Source organism: Emydura macquarii, unplaced genomic scaffold (genome assembly GCF_026122565.2).
Source record: "Emydura macquarii macquarii isolate MOO-44397 ecotype Brisbane River unplaced genomic scaffold, CSIRO-AGI_Emac_v2 contig_1644, whole genome shotgun sequence".
Taxonomy (NCBI): Eukaryota; Metazoa; Chordata; order Testudines; family Chelidae; genus Emydura; species Emydura macquarii.
Genome location: NW_027131781.1, coordinates 23,712,133 through 23,733,570, shown reverse-complemented (window position 1 = coordinate 23,733,570; position 21,438 = coordinate 23,712,133). Strand labels below are relative to the sequence as shown.

The following is a 21,438-nucleotide window of genomic DNA, read 5'->3' as shown; positions in this document are numbered from 1 at the left end:
AAGGTGATGAGAATGAAATCTTATGTTCCAAATTACCAACATGAATCATCAGCAACGATGGGAGTAGCATGCTGGATATAAAACACGTGAGAGTTCCCTTATAGCATCACTCTTCAGAACAATCACTCGGATTATGACATCCCTCTGTCTTTAGCTAGCATCATTAGGACGAATACTCAGTATATGACTCCCATAGTGGGTTAAGATTTAGAATGTCCTGTTCCCTTTATGGTTCAAGTATGATCCGCAATTTAGATGGAGGTCAGCAAATGATCCAGCTATAGAAAACAATGGGGTGAATATACATTCCTGACTGAGTTTGATCTTATTTTTCAGCAGAAGCCATTATGGATGCATACTCAGTGGAAAGCAGATGCAAATGTTCAGAGGTAGAAATAGATCTGAAACCCTCTCCCCATCCCCACACTATGAACTGGTATTTGGAACAGTTGGTGGGAAAGGGAAGGTCATGCACTCTCAGGCCTTGCCAGCTGTGAGTGCAGAGAACTGCTTTGCAGGAAACCTACAAAATAGCCTTGTTTCACAGGCAAGCAGTTGTCATCAGACAGAACATGATCAGCCTAATACGATCTAGGGACTTTGGCCACTTCATTTCCTCGTGTGGGTCAGATGTAGCATATTTATATTGCACATCAGTGGTATTTTCACAGCTTGTCTTGAAGAACATTTTCTGTGTACTGGTGCATGCTTTGCCTCTACATTAGAGGGGGACATTTTCTTCCATTCACTTATTTTCTTGATCACTTTGTTCAGCACTCATATAAGGTACTTAGTATTTTACAGGATTGGTCCTTTGGTTTCTTAATGTAGTAGACATTACTATGCTCTCCACTTTGGATGTTGTCCCAAGAGTGGGTGCTATCTAATAACTCCTGACAGATGGTGATAGTCTGTTTTCTGTCACATGTCTGAAACCAAATACAATTTATTCCTCACTAGTCTGAGAACAGTTGCTATGCAATTCAATATTGGCAAATATCTTGGCATCTACAAGAAGATTCAATTATAAGAGCAGCAGAGAAGAAAATCAACTCTTCTGATAAGTGAGAATAAATGATGTGATGAGGGGACAGATGAGACAAGGGTAGGCGGGAGGAATACTGCTCTTTATATAGGGAGACTATAGGGAAAGGAGACAACTTTCAAGTAATTAGGCAATGTATCAAAAAGTATATTATTTGACGTATTACATAAGTCACTGGGGACATTCCAACAGAGATGTGTGCGTCTGTGAAGCTTTAATACTTCTGAAAGGTACCAGACCCAAGTTCTCTAGCCACACAAAATGACTTTTCTGGGGGTATATAAGAAAAAGGCCACAGGATTAAAGCTGGGCAAAATTTTCAACTGAGCGGTTACTAATGTTTCCGTAACCATTGTTCTTTGAGATGTGTTGCACATGTCCATTCCAATGTAGGTGCATGCGTGCCCTGAGCACAGTCACTGGAAATTTGTCCCTTAGTGGTACCCGTCAGGTCGGATCTGGTGCCCTCTGGTGCCGTGCGCTCATAGCACCAGTATAAAAAGCCTGGCCAACACTGCACCCCCTCAGTTACTTCTTTCCAGCCAACTCTGATGTAGAGGGATAGGAGGGCAGGTCTTGGAATGGACATGTGCAACACATCTTGAAGAATTTTAGCTTCTTGAGGTAGCTGTTGAGTATGCACAGGTTTAGAATAGGTCCGAGACCACCCTTGGCCTTCAGAATTAGAAAATAAGAGGAAAGGGTTTCTGCTCTTGCTAAGTCCTGTTGGAACCTCTTCCACGACTTCCACCCAGAGGAGAGTTTGCACCTCCTGGATTAGAAGTTGCTTGTGAGAGGGGTCCCTGAAGAGAGAGGATGGAAATGTAGGTTAGAAATAAATTGGAGAGTATATCCCACGTCCACAGTGTTCAGCACCCAACTGTCCGTCGCAATTCGAGACCATGCCACAATGAAATAGGACAGATGGTCCAAAAATAAAGGGGAAACTGGATTTGGAAATGCAGGAACTGGTATAACATCCTTGAGTGTTCCATGAAAAGGCCTGCTTAGAACCCCCTGGGTGTCTGGGCGGGGAGACATAGGGGCCGAGGAAGGATGGAATGGCAGTCTGTGCTTAAAACCTGTACTCCATATCTTCTGTGGGTCCTAACAGGTTGGTGGAATAAAGACTGCCGAGGTCTAAAGTGCTTCCTTGAAGTCTTTGTGGTGTTCTAACCTAGGGGACTTAAGGGTCTCCCTGGAGTTTTTTAGACCGAAGTTTTGCATCAGCCAAGAAGAGTGAAGACCCTCAAATGGCAGGTCTTAGAGGGTTTGCTGAACCTCCTGCAGAAGGTCTAAGGACTAAAGCCACGAGCTCCTCCTGCACATGGCAACAGCAGAAGCCATAGTCCTGGCTGCCAAATGCACTGCATTTCAGGGCCTCTTGCAGGGAAGTCCTCACTGTACTTTTCCCTCCTCCATCAGTGAAGCTGAAGCAAGTCCTTAAACTTCAGCATGGAGTTCCATATGTTAAAGTCATATCTGCACAGTGGCGCCTGCCAGTTAGCGATCCTGAGCTGGAGTCTCCCCCCCCACCCTCTTGAATAGACTTTTCTACCAAACAAGTCCAGCTTTTTGGAGTCATTTGTCTTGGGAATTGCCACTTACAAGCCCTGCTGATCCCTTTCATTGACAGCAGAGACCACTATGGATCCCAGAGGGGGATAACTGTACAGGAATTCATAGCCCTGAGCCAAGACAAAGTACTTCCTCTTCATCCTTTAGCCATGGGGTGAAGGGAAGTGGGGGTTGCCACAAGGCTTTTACAGGGTCCATGATGGCCTCACTGTGAAGTAGGGCTACGATTGACAGGCTTGCCGCAGCCAGAATGTCGACCACACTATGGGACGACTCTTTGACTACCTCCACCTGTATGCCCAAATTTTGGGCCACCCTTTTCAACAAGCCCTGGTGAGCCTGGTAGTTGTCATGGGGAGGCAACGCACCTGCTCTTGAGCCGATCTTGTCAGGAGAGGAGGAAGAAGAGGTGGGCACCGGCTGAGCGCACTCCTCCTCCTCACTTTCTGCGCTGACCAGGTCTCAAGACGCCAGTTCCTGGTACTCAGCACCGGAGTTTGGATTGGGCACCGCCCAAAGGGGTGGGGATGCCCTTCCTTTGGAGGTTACTGAACTGGAACACCTCAACTGGGACCTCTGCATCAGGGGTAAACACCCATGGGTTCTAAAATACTGGTGGCATTCCCTGGCCCGGGTGCACAGCTGGGTAGGGATGACTTGAGAGCCAGGGTCGGACAGGAGGCGCACAACCCCACTTCTGACTCTGAAGACAATGAGTCAGACTGGTGACCAGAGCAGAATAGTTCCCACTGGTGCTGGCAACTAAAGTGGAGGCGGAGAAGTGTGTGCTGACATTGTCGGCTTCCTTGGATGGCACCAAGGGCCTCAATACCAGACAACAGAGGCAACATGCAAGTGCAGACAGCCCATCCAGTACCAGACTCAACAGTGCTTGCACAGGGGCCAGAATCAACGGCATTGACTGCTGCGCTGTTGGAGCAGAGGAGTGGCCTGACATGCTCTGCCCTCCATGTTCAGCCATCCTCGGAGCTGGGGAACGTCCCCTCTCAGCTGGCAGTGGTGAACAGTGCTGGGACTCTTGAACAGTGGGATGTGGGCTCCTCACAGACGCTGAGGTGCTTGGTGCCAAATCCGACCGGCATGGCTCCAAAGAAGGTTTCAACGCTGCCTCCGTCAGCAGGGACTTCAACCTTGCCTTCCGGTCCTTCTTAGTACAGGGCTTAAAGTCCCTGCAAGTTTTGCAGCCGTCTCCAACGTGAGTCTCCCCCCAGCACTTCAACCAGCTGTAGTGTGAGATGCTCAGGGGTGTAGCCTTACTGCAAGAGGCACAAGGCCTGAAGCCTGGCGAATGAGGCATACCTCGGTGCTGGAAGCAGACGAAACTCTGGTGGCAGTGGAATTAACTATACTAACTAAAATGTAACCAACTGTTAACAGTTACTGTACTGAGAACTATATACAGAAACAGTCTACTGAGAAAAGCTTGCAAGAGCTAGTTAGAACTGGAGCAAAATCAGTGAGGCCCTTTATACCAGCACTGCATGTGCACGGCACTAAAGCCAACCCAATGGCTACAACTGAGGGAAAAATTCCCAGCAACTGTGCTGGCATGTGCACACACCTACACTGGAATGCACATGTTCAATCTTTCGAAGATGTTTTCCTACAGGAAAAATGTGAGTACATCAACATTTTTGATTTATCAACTGGGAAGTTCTAAACAAAAAAACCCCTCAATTTAAATTGATATTTCAAAGCAAAACTAAAAATGTTAAATTTTGACTTGAATTGCCATTTCCCTTTTGGTTTTTGGAAACAAAAATTTCAGTTTTCATTCGTTATTTTCTGGTAGCTCCTTTAAAAAAAATTAAAATAAATGTTTTCCTCCTTTTTTCCCCACTTGAAAGGTTGGTGGGGAAGGGGAGAAATCTACTTTCATACACTTTCCTACTGCTTCCAGATGGAAATCATTTAAAAATCTGGCCCTTAAGCATGTGTTTAATTTTAAGCATGCAAGTAATCCCCCGTGCTTAAATTCTTTGCTGAATAGCCTTGGGAATAATCATTTTCTTAAAATTATGTATGTGCTTAAGGACTTTGCTGAATCAGGGCCTAAGGATGCTCTTCTTTGGTGATGTGAAGGGTTGCCAGGTGTCCCGGTCAAAAAGGGAACATAGCGGTGTCCGGTCAGCAGTGCTAAAAGTCCGGTTGTCACAGGTTGGGGGAGGCACCATGTCATCAACCTGTGCCAGCCATGCGCATAGTTTGGAGGGGCATTGCCCTCCCTCCCCCCCCCCAATTGCTGCAATCACTGAGCAAGACTACTCAGCTCAGCCTGTTGGGAGGGAAGGGAGCTCTGCTCTTCCCGCTCTGCAGCTCACTTAACCCCCTTCCCCAGCTGAGGCTGGCAGCTCTGGGGACGCTGCCTCCTGAGTCCTAGGGTCCGTCGTCAACCTCTTGTGTGTGCGCTAGGGCGTGTTTCTCTACAGCGGTGAGTGCCTGTGGGGGGGCAGGGCAAGGGTGTGTGTGGGGGGGAAGAGGCTGTGGGGGTAGGGGGATGGAATAGGGCAGAGGGAAGAGATGGGGATGGGAGAATGGGATACAGGCAGGGGAAAGTGTGGAGAGGAAAGGGGATGGGGTGGGGCGAGGAAAGAAGGATGGGGCAGGGTAGGGTTGCCACCCATCTGGGTTGTACCTGGACAGTCTAGTTTTTGGCTTGTGTGTCTGAGAGCCATTTAGGGTTGCCAGGTGTCCAATTATCAGCATTTAGAAAGGTGGCAATCCTAGTGGTGTGTGTTCCTGCAGTGATGATAGTGATATCTCCTGTACAGCCTATGGGCTTAGTAAAGGGCCAAATCCTACACTCCAAAGTTTGTACACTTTTGAATCTACTCTGACTCAAAAATCCCAAAATGTCAAAATCAGGGACATAGCTGCTATGCCCTCCCCTCAAAACAAAAAACAAAATAAAAAACAAACACCCACCCCACTCAGAAAATCCTGGAATTCTTCATGAAGGCTTAGAAGCATTAAAACCTCCAGATATTAACAGTGTATTTTGACAATTCATAGGAAAACCACACAGTCCAAACTCTGTGAGGCACATGAAAGCTATCAAATATCCTCATATAAAAGGACATCTAAGAAGGTATTAGTAAGCGTTAATACCGCGCTTTGAGTACTGTAAACTAATAACACTGCTTATCATTATATATAGTTAGAAAAGATTAGAACCAGAGACTAATCAATACTATTGTTTGCATTCTTAAGACTCTTTTGATGCAGTCAGCATATTTGCTTCATTATAAATATGTTTTTATAAGATAATATACATTCATTGATTAATAGTGGAAATTTAAGTTGTAAAAAATGGGCCACTTTATTCTAGTGCTATATCTCCAGTGTAAATGGTGCATCATCCCTTATGTACTTGGGAATCTGTCTTCATCTGCCATTGGTTTGTTTAGACAACAGAATACATAGTTCATTTTTTAAAAGTTTTTTATGTTTGTTTTTTGAGGGACAAGGGAGCAATACGCCTGTTCTTGTGTATCCAAAACAAGTCTACAGTTCTCTTTTCTTTAGTTAAGAGCCTCATCTACTTGATACTTAGCTCAAAGAGTAGTCTTCACACTTAAACAAGGGAGTGATTTCCTGTTCTCAAGAGTACATCTGCCAAAAGAAACATTAACAAGAATGTCCAAGAACCAAACAAATCACTTTCAAATTCATATATGTTTTGAACCTAGAAGGATTTGCAGGGTAAGTTGTTTGTATGATTTTTATGGCAAACTTATGTTATATTCCAATAAGTGTTGAGAAAGTAGAGTATCAAAATTCATATAAATACATATTTATTGCAGTTTATGCTTTTGAAATCCTACATACATTGTACATTTTAATATCTACTGTAACTATTATTTATACAATATATATTTCAAACTGAATCCCAAAATGCCTTTTGAGTTTAATACAAGACAGCTGACTGACATGGTTTAAATTACAGAATAATATGGGGTATGAACATGATCCAAATAAAATGATTTACTCTTATGTATTCAATGCACTTTATAATATATATTAATCTATATTAATATAAGGTAGATTAATATATTTAATATATAGCTACATGGATTTCATTGACTAATCGACATCCCCTAATTTCCAGAGTTGAGAGAGACATTTATCGAAACCAGTGTTCACAAATATGATATTGAAATGTGAAAAATTTTTTAGTTTGACTTAGGTATATATACTCTAAGGTCAGAAGAGCCCACTGGTGATCTAGTTTGACCTCCTGACAGTGGAACTATGCTGATTTACACCAGCTGAGGATCTGACTCTAAATCTTTACATGTTCCCTGAGTAACACAAACTTCATTCTATTTTTTTCCTCTTCCTCCTTTTCCTACCACCATAATCAAGACCAGACAGTATCCATCAATCATGAACAAAATTCAGTTATAAAACCCTTGTCTTTTCTTTTAGTCAGTGATTTCCACGCAGCACATCACATATCAAGAGGTCCTTAACTAGTGTGTAGTTTCTTCAGTCCTTCTCATTTAGTTTAGAAATTAATCCCATATTTCACATTTTAAAAATAATAATTTACATATTAAGGAACTTCTACAAGAAAAATCCAAGATCCGGTCTCTGCAGAAAGTCCAGTGCAGTTTTGCACTTTTTTGCTTTTCTCAGAGTTAACAAGGCCTGTATGACATTTTCAGAAGAGATTCATTTGAACATAATGAATTTCCTTTTGATATTTGTATTGAAGTACTGCCCCAACACTTGCCCCCATTCTCTCACAAATCTCCAAACAAATGCCTTTTGCTGAGAAACATCCAACAATGACTGGCTGTGGTTTCAGAGCCCTTGCTCATGTAACTGCATTGGGTTCCATTATGACTTAGGGGGAAAAAAGGTTAACATCTTGTAACCATACACATTTCCCCCATCTTTTAATTCAGTCTTCATCCAACCATCTGAAGTTTAAAGATTGCTCTCATATAATAAGCCAGCCTAATCACATGATCAAGACTCAAACTGCTGAAGCCCAGTGGAGCCATCTTGCCATCTAAGAGATCAAGAGGTGTTTGTGCAATTAACTGTGGCTGCGCACCCAGGAAGACACCGGAATCACAAGTGGGGATCAATTAAAAAATCTGCAGCATCAAGAGCACAGATATCAACCACTTGAACAAAGTAATAACACGAGGACTTCTTAATGCTTGAAATGCTACAATGGCATAGCCGCAGCACTTCAGTAGCTCTTCAGTGTAGGCACTACCTGTGCCGATAGGAGGGGTATTCCCCTGCGCACAGGTAATCCATCTTCCAGAGAGGCAGTAACTAGGTCGACGGAAGAATTTTTCCATCTACCTAGCGCTGTCTATACCGAGGGTTAGGTGGCTTAAATACATCTCTTAGGGATGTGGATTTTTCATACTCTTGAGCAACTTAGCTGGGTCAACCTAACTTTGTAGTGTAAACTAAGCTAAATTATGCAACAGTAGTCTGAATGGTTGCTGCTACCAGCCACTAGGGGGAGTCATGATCACATGCACTAGGTCAGCATACCACATATGCATTGTGTATGCAAAAATCAACCATCAGAAGATCTCTGTAGCTCAAAAGCTTGTCCATTTCACCAACAAAAGTTGATCCAGTAAAAGGTATTACCCTCACCCACCTTGTGTCTCATCAATCTCTGGCATACATTAATATATTTGAAGATCCTGCCAATAGTTTCACTTTAAAAACCACCTATTCTCATTTATAATTCTGATAAACTTCACACTGGCTGTAGGATGGTGGAAGCCCAGCTCAGTCTGTTAAAACATATCATGGCACTAAGTTTCAGGCATACACCACAGCTTAATTCAAGGAAAGATTCTCCAAACAAGGTTAAAATAACAGTTACCACTGACCTCAGGGTGTTGGAAGTTTTGATATACTTGCCACCTGCTCACAAGACAATTTCTCTGGTTTGCAGTATAAAAATAGACCCTCATTTCAGGGATCTATAGAAAGTAATCCATTTTATTAAAAAGTCAGGGAAATTGTCCTCAGGCCCTTTCCCAGTGGAAAAATTTCTGTGCCTTTTCACTAGGAGAAACCCAGGTTTATTCCTAATATGAACCAGCTGGAAGACCCTCTGTGAATCACAGCTCAGGCAGTTTGTCCTCTTTCTACCCCACGCAGGACTTTAACTTCTTCCATGTCTGCCTGGGAAAGGGACATGTATGCCCCTTAGCAAATCTGAGAATTTTATGGTCACACCCTCAGCTCCAACATACCAGATTTTCCCTTCATTTAATGCTGACTCAGTATTTTAGGTTTTTTTTTTTTAATTATTTAAATGAAACATCTAAGAGCTACTTCCATACTAGCATAGATTATAATAAAACACTTTAGATAAGCAGATATTATATAGACTCCATCCAACTGTATTTGAAGTAATATACACATTTCTTCATTTTGTGAGGGGGGGGGAGGGAGAATCTAACCTTGAACTTTGCTGATAGTATAATACTGTACTTAGTTTTTTAGAAAATGAACATTTTCAGCATTCAGAAGTTGAAATTCAGGTTCAGTAGGCCCTAACTCTGCAGATTCACACACACAGTGAGATCTACTGTGTGTATGAACTTGCAGAATTGAGGCTTTAGCTGATATTCCATTCCAGTGCTTTGGTCTCTTCAAACAATTAATGTTCCTGCAAAGTAGTCCAAATTATCCACACCAATGCAGGCACTTGTGATTCCATCCTGCAAAATATGCTATTTTATTTGTTAGTTACAAAGTGCAATTTCAAGACAAACTTCTCTAACAAACATCCAAAAAGCGTGAAATAACTTGGAAGTAAGCAAGGCAGTTAATAGATGCGGATTATTGATCATTTTAATTAAAAACATGACCTCTTACTTTGTTTTTACAGCTGGTGCTGTAAAATCTTGGGTTAAAGTGGGGGGACACATTCATTTTGTGAAACCCTGAGGCATCTCTAGTGTCCTCCAGTAATAATATTAAATGCTAGCGCAACATTAAGTAACAGGACATTTTTAGAAAATAAATGCAGCTGTGACTATAATATGAAGTTACTCTTTTTTTAAACTCATTTTAACAAAATCACAAAAAACATTAAAAAATAAAATTAGTATTTTTTTAAACTGAGATTATAAACAAGATGTGAAAAAAATGTCCCTGTATTCAAATACTCATAGGTAGAATAGATGCAGTAATTTCTGCTGGTACATGGAAGTTGGGCGTGAGATACCAGACAAATATTCAAGAAATAGTATTCTGAAACAAAATCCTAAATCACACAATAGAATAACATGCAGCTACTGCCCTTGGAAGGCAAAATTCTGCTCTGTAGCTACCCATTCATCTTTCTGGGGCCAAAGGGGCCAAGAACAATTCCCACTTACCATGGAATGTATTGCTTACAGCTAACAGTAGTACAAACTGAGGTCTCAATCCAACAAAGCACTGAAGCCTTACTACTTACTACTGTGAGTAGTAAGCGATATGTTCACTAGCAAGTGTTTGTAGGATCAAGTTCTTCGATAGTTACCTAAGGTACACAGCTCCGCTGTAAACATTCTGTAAAAATGTTGGATACTAGTGTACCTTTTCTGGGCAAACAGAGCCCTCAGATTGTAACAGCTGATCCGTGCAAGAAGAGAAGAGGTGGCTTTGCAAATGAATGCCCCTTTGCAGGAGAATTATAGATTTCAAATCTAATTATATTAGATTGTAAATAAAATGATAAATTACAGCTTCATTTTACAGAAATAATTACAACACAATCAAAAAACTGTACAACTGTACAACGGTCTCTCCTTCAATGTGTTTGATATATGACAAATTGCACTTTACAGCTTCCTCTCAAGAAGCAATACATATTGCATTTTCACTTTCTGCTCTTCTTCCAGAACCCCATGCAAAATGCTAATGTCAGTAGCAACTTCAGATATGAAGCTACTAAAAAGCTGCATATAAAATATGTTGAGCAAGACTCTCCACTGCTGTTCTTCTCTGCAGCTGATTAGATTATTTATCATCAGACTTCGAGCTGCACAGGGTATTTGCTTATTTGTAAAGAACGCATTGACTTATGTATTTAAGATGTATTATTCTTCACAGTAAATTCCAGGACTCTCTTGAATGGTGTGTATGTCCTCACAGGTCTTGAAATTTCAGGAGACCTTCCGCTATCGATGTTTGTAGTACTAAGAGATGAAGAAGACATTTTAACTATTAAATTCTGCAGGGTTCAACTTGTTTTGCTTGACATGTCAGTTTGGGCAGCTAGGCTGTAAACTTCACTGCAAAGAACTTGTGTCTTGAAGGTTCTTTTTGATACTGGCTCTAGAAGCTTAAGCATGGGACTTATCTTTACGATATAATGAACATTAGATACACGCCAGATATCTTTTAAAATGTCATGAATAACTCTTGATAACCTTACGCTAGATAATAGCAAGTTTGGGACGTGAGCATGAACAAATCAAATATTAGACTATATAGGAACACAGGTGCACGCTTGAGTCTCCCTGAAGCCATAAAAACTAGTGACATGGAATTAGAAATAAAACTGACTATAAAATGTAGTTTCATAAAAACTAAATTACATAGATGTCAAGGATAAATTTCAAGAATGAGAGAAATCTGAGAGCTAGGCAAAGGCTGCTTTGAGATCTTAAGGGGCCCCAACAAGCACCACTTAGACGTGTTTGTCAGCTTTCTCATTCTGAACACAATTTTTGAGGTTTCATAGTGCTGTTAAAATATGCTCTAGGCTGAAAGTTGCCAAACAAGCTGAAAAACCGATATTGTTGTTTTTATATTAAGAGAGCAAATTATATTATACAAGATAGTTTTACTGATTTCATATGTCTACTTGCATTCCTCCAAATTAAATAATTATTTTGCAGGGCTGTTAGAAGTGGCTAGTGTACTGCTGGGTATTTTAAAAATGGCCAAGTTACAGGGGTTTATTGTGCATGGACAATTATTACCTTTTATTTTAAGGGAGTTTTGAGCAAGTTCTATCCCCCACCCAATGCAAGTACGCAGAGCCAAGGTTACAGCAGAACTAACATGGTTCCACTGGAGGGTGTGTAAGAGAGAGAGGGTAGCCCATACAAATGGGCTGTGAAGGTACCATTTCCCTCAAAGCAAAGAAAGCAGTTTAGGTGAAGGCTCAGAAGTTGGAAACATAACTACGTAGATCCACTGGTCATTCCTTGTTTAGGGTTGGATCATGTACAAAAACAGCAGCAGCCTTAAAGGAAGCTCTACTGCAGGGGTCCCCATACTTTTTATATCACAGCCCCCCCCTTTCTCTTGTCCATGTCTCCCTTCCCCCCCAGCTATGGTTAAGAGGTGAGGACGTGGGCCAGGGCCCAAGACCATAGCTGCGGCTGGGGCCGGGAGCAGAGCTGCAGTTGGGCTGTGGTCAGGGCACGAGGCTGGGGACGGGCCTGGGGCTGCGGCCAGGAGTGGAGCCATGGCCAGGTTTGGAACTGCAGCTGGGCCAGAAGCCAGGGGCCGAGGCCAAGGCCGCAGCTGAGTGTGGGGCCAGAAGTAGAGCTATGGCCACGGGCGAGGCCGGAAGTGGAGCTGGGGCCACGGCTGAAGCAGGGGGTGGTGCTCCCTCCCCAACTCCCTGTGGGCAAGCCCTGCTGCACCCACCTGAACATTCCTCCGTGCCCCCCTGGGGGTCACGCCCCACAATTTGGGGACCTCTGCTCTACTGCCACTATTCAGCCTTTAGAAGAGCAAAAAGAAGCTTTGACGCTTGCATTAGTCAGGCTTGGAACGCGATTCACCTAGTTACACGTGCATGGTTCAACTGGTAATATGTTAATACTTACCTTGTAATAGCTTTCAGAGGAGCTCTCACAAACAGTGACCAACGATAAGTTATTTCTATATTAGATTCCTGTGGTATCTAATACCTAGCAATTTTAAGCAAACACTGACTTTTTAAAACAGTGATGACTATGTATATTATGAATGCACAACATGAGGCTAATTTCAATTATGGATCAGCAAATCCCAGTACTGCCTAACATACTGGACACTTTATGCAACCCAACTGAAGTGCTAAAGTTCTGCTGCTATGTTTTGCTGCACTCCTAGTAGCAAAACTTAAATGCTTTTTTTCCTACAGGTCACAAGAACAGTTACTTGATATCCCCCAAAAGGTGGACATCCAGCGGTCTAGATTTAACTCCCTGCTCATTTCACCCTTTTGTAGTTAAACGCTCCAGGAGTTTCCGCCATGCTCCATCATTTTAAGAAAAGAAACGGGTTTGTTGTAGGTGTCACAAATTAAGTCATGTTAAATACCATTTCCATGCTACATAACACTCTGTATGCTATGAAGAAAGAGATCATTAAATAAAAATATGTTAACTATGAGGCTGCAGATAAGTTCTTGAGAAATTACAGTTGGTAGAGATATAAACTGCTGTCCCAACACCATACACTGTTTTAATGAACAGATTCATTGCCAGAATGAATTTCTGCAGAGAAATTCTAGTAAATTAGTTGAAGCTCTGAATACCTGGTTGGAAGATCACAACCTACTCCAATCTCTCTGGTTTCTATATTAGTCCTTGGCTGGGTTTTCATTAAGTAGTCCAACCGGTCTTGTAATTCTTTATTCTGGAAAAGAAGGATTTTCTGCATGACCTTTCAAGTTGCATTTTCCCAGAAGACAAATATGTTTAAATGATTTTAACTTATTAACATTGCATTCTTTTAATTAGTAAAGTCCAGCATTAGATTTTCTTCATCATGTGATGATTCTAAAAATGTTATTTAGAATACACTAAATGTCCTTATTTTTGAAAAAAAAAGTTACTGTGACTGTAAAACGTGTCAATCTACAGCCTATACTTAGAATCCTAGATTCTTTTAATGCCTCTAGTGTAGATGTATAACTGTATATTAGAGAAGTTGTTTATTACATGCATTCATGCTGTTGCTGTTGTCACAACTATTTTTGTTTCCATATTCCAGACTAGTTTCTACATCCAGTGAATTTACATACATAAAATATCAGATGGCATGGTTTTGAGTCTAATAGTTCTTGTAAAATACATCAAAACAATTTTAACCCCTAAAAAAGTAAAGTTAATTTAGTTCCTTACCTCGCATTCTAGGAAAGAGATTTTTTCTAGAAGCTGTACTATAAACAATTCTTTTTGCTTGATTTTTTTCTTTAGTATTTCGATCTGCGAATGCAAAGAATAAGGAAGCTCTTAAGGCAAAGGGTGAAAAAAGAGACGTTATGTCATTTATGCCATGGGAAAAAAAAACTCAGCAGATTTCAGTGTGCAGCCAATATTGTACTTTCTGTTCTAGAACGTGTATATATTCCAAAAGAGTTTGAATTCAAAGCTTGGATGGTTTATACCATGATCATAGACATGCACTAACATGGCTTAGGGCTGATACCATGATCATACATGTGTATTTCTGAGAATTCATACATTTTTAGAATACGGAAAGTAAACAAAAGTTTTCAAGTAAAAACTAGCTGATATATAATTGTGTAACAAAATAAAACAGGAATTCTATTACAGGGTTCAGATGACTCTGCTCTCATCGGTTTCAAACTCACCCAAATCTTTTATCACCTGGTTGCTAATCTCTCTTCCCCCCACCCTTTTTTTTTTTTTTTTTTGTGGGGGGGGGGGGTGTTTATATGGTATAGCATGAAAATTAAAATATTTCTGTATAAAAACTTTTGCATTTCATAGTTGGGGAAAAAGTCATTTCCAACCATTGCTTATTATATTGATGATAAAACAACAACAAGAGGCCAGCTTAATAGTAATGTGACATTTTCTATGCTCTGTAGGGAACAATATTAACATTAATATTAATAACTTCAAATTCTCCCCTTCATGAGGGCAACCTTTCACCACTCCATTTGTGCAAACTTGTCCTAAAGTTAATTTATGCAGTAACAGAAAGCTCTCTCCTGAGTAGTGGGATCCTTGCACATTATAGAGCCACTGAAGCAATTTTTAATCACACGCGCCTCCCAATCACCAGTGCAATGGGTGTGGCCAGACAAAAACAGGCATGGCCAGGATACCACAGAGCTCCCCAGTTGCTCTATCAATCCCTAATAGTCTGGATGAAGGGATGCGGACACGTTTTGTGTTACTAGAACCACTCCCCTAGATTATTAAAATGGACATTTCTTTTAAATCTAGTTTTTTTTATTTACCATATATACTTTGTTTACGTCTCACTTTTTTCAGCATAGGCAACAATAATAAAGTCAGATTAATTTTCAAGTACAGCTGGTAGAAATATTTCAGTGAAAAGATTTTTGGATGAAAAACAATTCTAAGAAAATTTTAGTTGGAATTTTCTTGACAGGCTCTGCTTTCAGATTCTGAATGCTGTAATGTTTTGCTTCTACTGCTTAAAAATATTTAAGAACAACCTTTTCTAAGTGATTTTTTGAAAGCTCACATTTCTGTTTGTCTCAGGTTTTTAAAAACTTACCCTCACCTAACTCCCCCACTCCCCCAAACATACACACTATATTTTGGTTGGAGTTCGAGTCAGTGGTGCCCCTCTGATATAAAATACAATTGTTGATATAAACATAGTTTTTAATCTCAAAAGAATATATTTTAAAGGGTGCACATCATGTTCTATGTGCAGCAAAAGGGATAAAAGCTGAATGCATGCCAGTGGCATTTACTGGATTTTGTGCTCTGCATGAAGCTATGTCATATCAGTACTTATACTGTTAAGTTCCAGTCCACCTTTATTGAATGATCAACCATACAGAAATCAAAAGATCATATTCCCAATTGGATTCTGGTTTCACTGAAGACAGTAGGAGTTTTGACGTTGACTTCAATGGGAGCAGACTCAGACATCAAGTCAGACTTTAGCAAATCTCATGCCCCATTCCTGCCTACTTCTGCATGTATTTGTATCCTTCCACTCATGCACAGCCCCAGTGACATACGTGATTTTACTGTTATCTTCTACTCTCTGATAAATTAAACTTTGCTTTTCTTTTAAGGTAACTTTATACACACATTTCAGAGTAAGTCACAAAGAAAACTGTTGAAATGGAAACCAGCTTCTGACCTTAAGGGTACATGCAGGCGCAAGAGAGTCCAATACAAGCCAATATGGGCCTAGAGAATACCAAAACACCTAAAGGATGCCAGGCTCTGATACATAATCATTTATACAAAATCTCTATTATAACATATGAAAAGTCATGCATGCAAGTTCTTCTTTAAACCAGCTAGACTAGTATACAATCTAGCACTGTGTAGATGAGGGAAAGGGAATGCTACCAAAGCTGCCACTCAGCAAAACTGAATATGCCATAGCACAAAATAAAACCCCAAAACAAACAAAAAAGCCTAAACATTTTTCCCCAACAATTAAATGCAATAGTTTGGAGTATGAGCCAAGAAACATTACATAAATGCCTGTAATTATGTCACCACAAGAAAACTATAAAAATACCTCTGAGTAATAAAAACAGGTATTTTCTATAAAATTCTCATTAAATTAAATGGATTTTACCCTGTCAGATTGCTGAATAGCTGTGACCTTTATGGATAAAATTTTAAGGAAAAAAAGTAAGAACTATTTATTCATGGAAGTGCAGTAAAGTTTTATTTTAATAAATTAAATTTAAGAAAAGCCAATCAGAAGGCAATTGAAGTTCCAGATAATTCAATTTTCCACCTTGGACTATCACTGTTGTACACCAGAGAGACAAGGTGTGTGAGGTAATATCACTGACATGCATCAGAACAAAATAATTTCCTAATGCCTGCCCAGCGCTCTCTCTGTTACATCTTTTTTCTACTTTTTTAAAAAGAAATGTTTATTAAAACTGTAAAATATTGTTTTTTGCAATTAAAAACACCCTTCTATGTAAAACTCCCCGGCATATCTGAAAATAACGATGAATAAAAAATAGTCGCAAAGCAGGAGGAAAATAATCTTTAAATAATCAATTAAAATATTAAACACAACAGCCATCACTTTCACAAAAAATCCATTGCAAACCAATATGAAAAATTAATGAGTGCAAAAAACCCCCAAACTATTATGACGAGAAAGACCTGGAAAAGGTTAGAGTAAAACACAGATGAATTAAAAAAAAAAAAAAAAATAGCAGAGAACGTAAAGCATAAGATTTGTGAAGAATGCAATAAAAAGTAGTACAGCCACCAAGGGTATTTATCTTAATAAAAGTGACAGGCCTGATTTGTATTTTTAATAATTTATTTTCAATGTGCCATAAAACAAGATGCCAAGTCAGTTGTTACTGAAAAAAAGGTAAGAGTAAATTCCATGCTGTAAATTTTTCAAATAAATGATAATGTTAAAATACACAGCCAGAGGAGCTGGAACAATTTGTATAGTGGGGGTGCTGAGAGCCATTGTACCCACCTGTAAACCCAATATGATGGAAACCACTTCAAGCCAGAGGGTGCGACAGCACACCCAGCACTGCTAGTTCCAGCACCTATGTACCCAGCAGTGAAGAAATGCTATGAATATGATCAACTCATCCATTTCTTTGAAAATAAAGGGTTTATTTTCAGTTCAAGTTGGAGCTCCTTCATCTGTGTTTCACTTTAAATAGCAGATCCTTCTCTGGCTAAAATATAGTTCCATTAGCATTGTCATTTAAAATGAGATTTTAAGTGATTTTTTCAGTTTTCATATCTTCATAGAAAAGTAATGTTTACAGCACATGCAGACACTTGACAGTTATTGATTCTGGTCTTTAATTATTGCTGTGTCTAATGCTATAATTATAGTTCAGCCAGCATTTTTATTATAAGTGGATTTAGTCTTTCCACAATTTTGAAAGTGGAATATACTGACAGTATAAATTGTTCTTTCAATGTCACATGGTGGTATTTGGCATTAATATTTTGTTCTCCTGCCATGCACAGAAGGAAATCATTTTGGCACCAGAGATCTGTATGCAGAGCAAGGGCAGAGGTACAGCTTGAAACCAAGTACAGCCGTGTGATCAGAGGACAATTTTGCCTTTACTGAAGTAGATCCTGTTACTGGAGACATTATCTAGTAGTTGGTGCCAATTCTGCTTTTTACATTAATTTGGAAAACAGATGTTTTTATCTGGAGTAGCAATCTAATTAGACACCAATAATCATTTTTGAAAGCCAATTAAGGCCTTACACATTTACCTTTTCATAACAGCTTAACTACTGCTTTACACAAAGTGAATATAATTCCACAGCCTTTAATACCAAAAGTTAAAATTGAGTAAAGAAGCTGGTTCAGTATCATGCTGTCAGGTACATGTATCTATATTCCACATCTACTCAGAGTTAACATTGTATATACAGATCTGAAAGATCTGAAAATGGTCTTGGGAGATTATACCTAGAATAATAACAAAAGGGCTAGAATTAAAATGAACATACTGAAATCCAGAACAGAAGACAAAGATGGAAAGCTTGATGGATTCTGCCACCCTCCCCACCATGACATTCTGTGAGATGGCTTTATGGCTGCAGTTCAATTCTATTCATCCCTTTCTTCAGTTTCTTTGGAGGATTGTGCTAAAATTGTAGAGTAGTAAGTATACAAGTGTTTAAAAAAAAAGCAAAGATTCCTATGGCCTAAAAGCATATTTGTTTATATCAGTAAAAACAATATGGGGTAAGCTCAATAGAGAATCTGATTGGACCATGTAGCTTACACTTGCAGTGAGTTGTTACACAAAATACCTGACTTCCCAAATCCTACAACACTGATATCTTATATATTATATAAAATTGACACTTCATTCAATTCAGAACCTTAGCTATACTGACTAAAAGGATCCTAATCCACTAGGCATGAAACACACCCAGCAGTGGACAAGCCACAGACAGCTCTCTATTGTGCAGGATGGAGGACAGAGGTGGAGAGAGACTTTGCATCCTCTGAATGTGGCAGAGCTATTTTCTGTGTCAAATGCACATAGGCCAGCCTGGAGGGTGGGCAGGAATGTGGCCAGTGGGTCTGCAGTTACACTGATCCTTTGAAGGGGACTGTCAGGTGATTGGCAACTATTGCAGTCCAGGGGCTGAAGGAGCCACCACAAAGGGGCTACGGAGCTGCTGAAGCCTTGTCCATGAGCTGATGGTGGATTGATCCTCCCCATCCCCTGAGGCCATTCAGTGCATCTTGTTAAATGTGTTCAGTTCCCACCCTATGGCCTTTCATGTCAGGAAAAGCCATTAAGAAGCAATCAAACCTGATTGCATAAAAACTTTAAGGGACTATGTTTTGATGATGATGAGATGCTATGTTTAAAGGAAACATGGGAAAGGAAGCAAACAATTTTGGGGGAGTATAAAAGATATATATTAAATAAAGCATTAAATTAAACACAATATGTAGGTACAGTACATTTACATAAGTAACATTGCATAAAGTGAAAGTGTGATGATTTCCATTACATGAGGAATGTAACAAGGGTATTGGCTCAAATATGCATTCTTTCTGGTAAAGTGTTTTAAAAATAACAGCAGTAATACTTCAATCTTCTGTAATGCTTCATATTTTGCAAAGAGCTAGACAAACATTAAGTCATGGACACTAATCTAAAATAATGAACAATAATACTTAGAGCATTATAAACACACACAACACCCCAACACAGAGAAAGAGGTCTCTACTATGAGGCACTGGCAAAGTAAAGCAGACACACACAGAATGTGGGGCAAAAGGCCAAAAAGCCATGAAGTCAGAGTCTCCATGCAGGTATGCTTTGCAGAAAGAAGTGGGCTTTAAGCAGACTGTTCAAGGCATAGATGGAAATGCAGAGAGAGAGAGAGAGAGAGAGAGAGAAGGCGCACAACAAGTCAAAGATGATAATCAGGCTGAAAGCTTCACAGGAAGAATGGCAGTTATCCACAATGAAAGGCATGGATGAGAAGTGGAGCAATTTAGGACAAAAATAATCCTCAAACTCTCCTCACACTCACTCCTGGATCCACTCCATTCAGTTTTCTACCCTCTATACCCCACTGAAAGTGCCATCACCAAGATCTATAAGGACACTTTTCTGGCTAAGACTTGGGGTCTCTAATCCATCCTTATCCTTGATCTTTATGTAGCCTTCAGTACTGCCGGTCACTCCCTACTCAACACCCTATCCTCCCAGTTGGCTTTCAATGGCACTCTCACAATTCTCTTCTTCCTTCTCTGACTGCTATTTCAGTACATCCCATAACCCCTCTCGGTGGGAGTCCCACAGGGCTCTAACCTAGCACTTGTCTCTACTCCCTCTATATTTTATTCTAGATGTGCTTACCTTCTCCCCCAGGTTCCACCAATATCTCTACACAGAGTCACAATTATTTCTCTTCAGACCCATACTAGCCCATCAAGCATATCTGACTATTTCTCCAGCATTGTTATTTGTATTACAGTAAAGCCTAGAGATCCGAATCAGAGCTGAAAGCTTCTTTGTGTTAGGGGATGTACATCATTCTGGATAGATAGTCATCAGCTCAACTTTAATATGGCCACTCCAAAGCCCTTTATTTTTCTTCTTACCACATTTTCTGTTGTCATTGACCACACCCACATCCTCCTGGTCTTCCGTCTTCCAGTCTTGCAACATCTAAGTCATCTTTAACTCTCAATCTCTCACCACATATACAGATCTTCCTCAAATCTTTTATTGTGCGTCTCTTCACAACACTTTGAAAATCCAACCCTTCTGTTCATCCCATCATTTAACATGTTTGCTCTTCTCTCTCACCTTGAGTACTATGACCACCTCAAATCCGCTTCCTTGATAAAACAGACTGTCAATCCTCTCTTTTAAAAACTGTTGCCTAGTCACCCAAGTTTAAACCTTTCATCTTTTTGCTTCAAGGCCCTATAAAACTCCAACCTGGACTACATCTTGGAACTCTTCTTTGATCTCTTTCATCACAACAAAGATACTGATTTTGACACCCACTTAATTTCTTTTGCCCACTCCTGTCCTCTTCTATTCTGCCCTCTATGCATAGAACAACCTCTTAATTTCAGTGTGTCAGGCTCTCATCCTCTCCTCTTTCCAATCTCTTTCACAGACCCCACTTTTCTAATGCTCCACTAGATTATTTTTCTTTTTAAATATTCTCTATCTAATACAACTCCTTTTCTTGGGTCTCCCAGAGTGTCCCTGTCTGTACTGAAAATATAATTTTAGTTTCAGACAACTTGTTCTTGAGATGGTGAAAGACATCTGAGAAGAAATAGCCAGAAATGCAAGGTTAATGGTGGAAAATTAGATTTGGGAGTCATCCACATAAAGCTAGGTATCTGAACCCAGGGAGTGAATAAGATCATTAAAAGATGAGGAGAAAGCAAAGAACAGTGCCCTGGGACACCGATGTGGGAAAGGAACAGAAGAAGAGCTCCCAAAAGAAATGCTGAAGGAATGAACAGTGAGGTTAGAGAAGAATCAGGAAAGTACAAATCAATAAAAAGCCAAAGAAATGAGAAAGAGAATGAGGAAAAAAAGGAAAATATTTAAGAAAATGGTAATGTGTCAATTCTTTGCCTTTTTTTTTTTTTTTTTTTTTTTTAAAGTGGTTGTGTCAATGGCAAAACTTTTACAAATTTTTTTGCTATATATGATCCATTTCAGTGCTGGAAGCTTGAAAATGTGTATTGATTTATCGGGTTTGAGTAGATCCAGAAATTATTTAAATTCATCCAAAATTTACCACATGATGATATCATCCAGTAGAAACTATTTCTCAGTACATCACATTGTACATTTACATGATTATATATTATACATGCCATTT

At 39.9% G+C, this 21,438-nt stretch overlaps 1 protein-coding gene across 2 annotated transcripts in view; it reads right to left on the bottom strand.

Moving 5' to 3' along the window:
• The window catches only part of MYZAP (myocardial zonula adherens protein), a 66,327-nt gene that overhangs the window by 2,975 nt on the left and 41,914 nt on the right, over positions 1-21,438 (bottom strand). The window contains exons 11-13 of one of the 2 annotated variants that reach the window (XM_067555930.1): positions 13,753-13,836; positions 13,164-13,264; positions 6,453-10,821 (exon numbers count right to left, since the gene is read on the bottom strand). In XM_067555930.1, the coding sequence (XP_067412031.1) occupies positions 10,713-10,821; positions 13,164-13,264; positions 13,753-13,836 (294 nt within the window). In that variant the 3' untranslated portion in view covers positions 6,453-10,712. Of the gene's footprint in view, positions 1-6,452; positions 10,822-13,163; positions 13,265-13,752; positions 13,837-21,438 lie in introns of those variants that run through there. The other variant, XM_067555931.1, reaches the window with a different exon arrangement.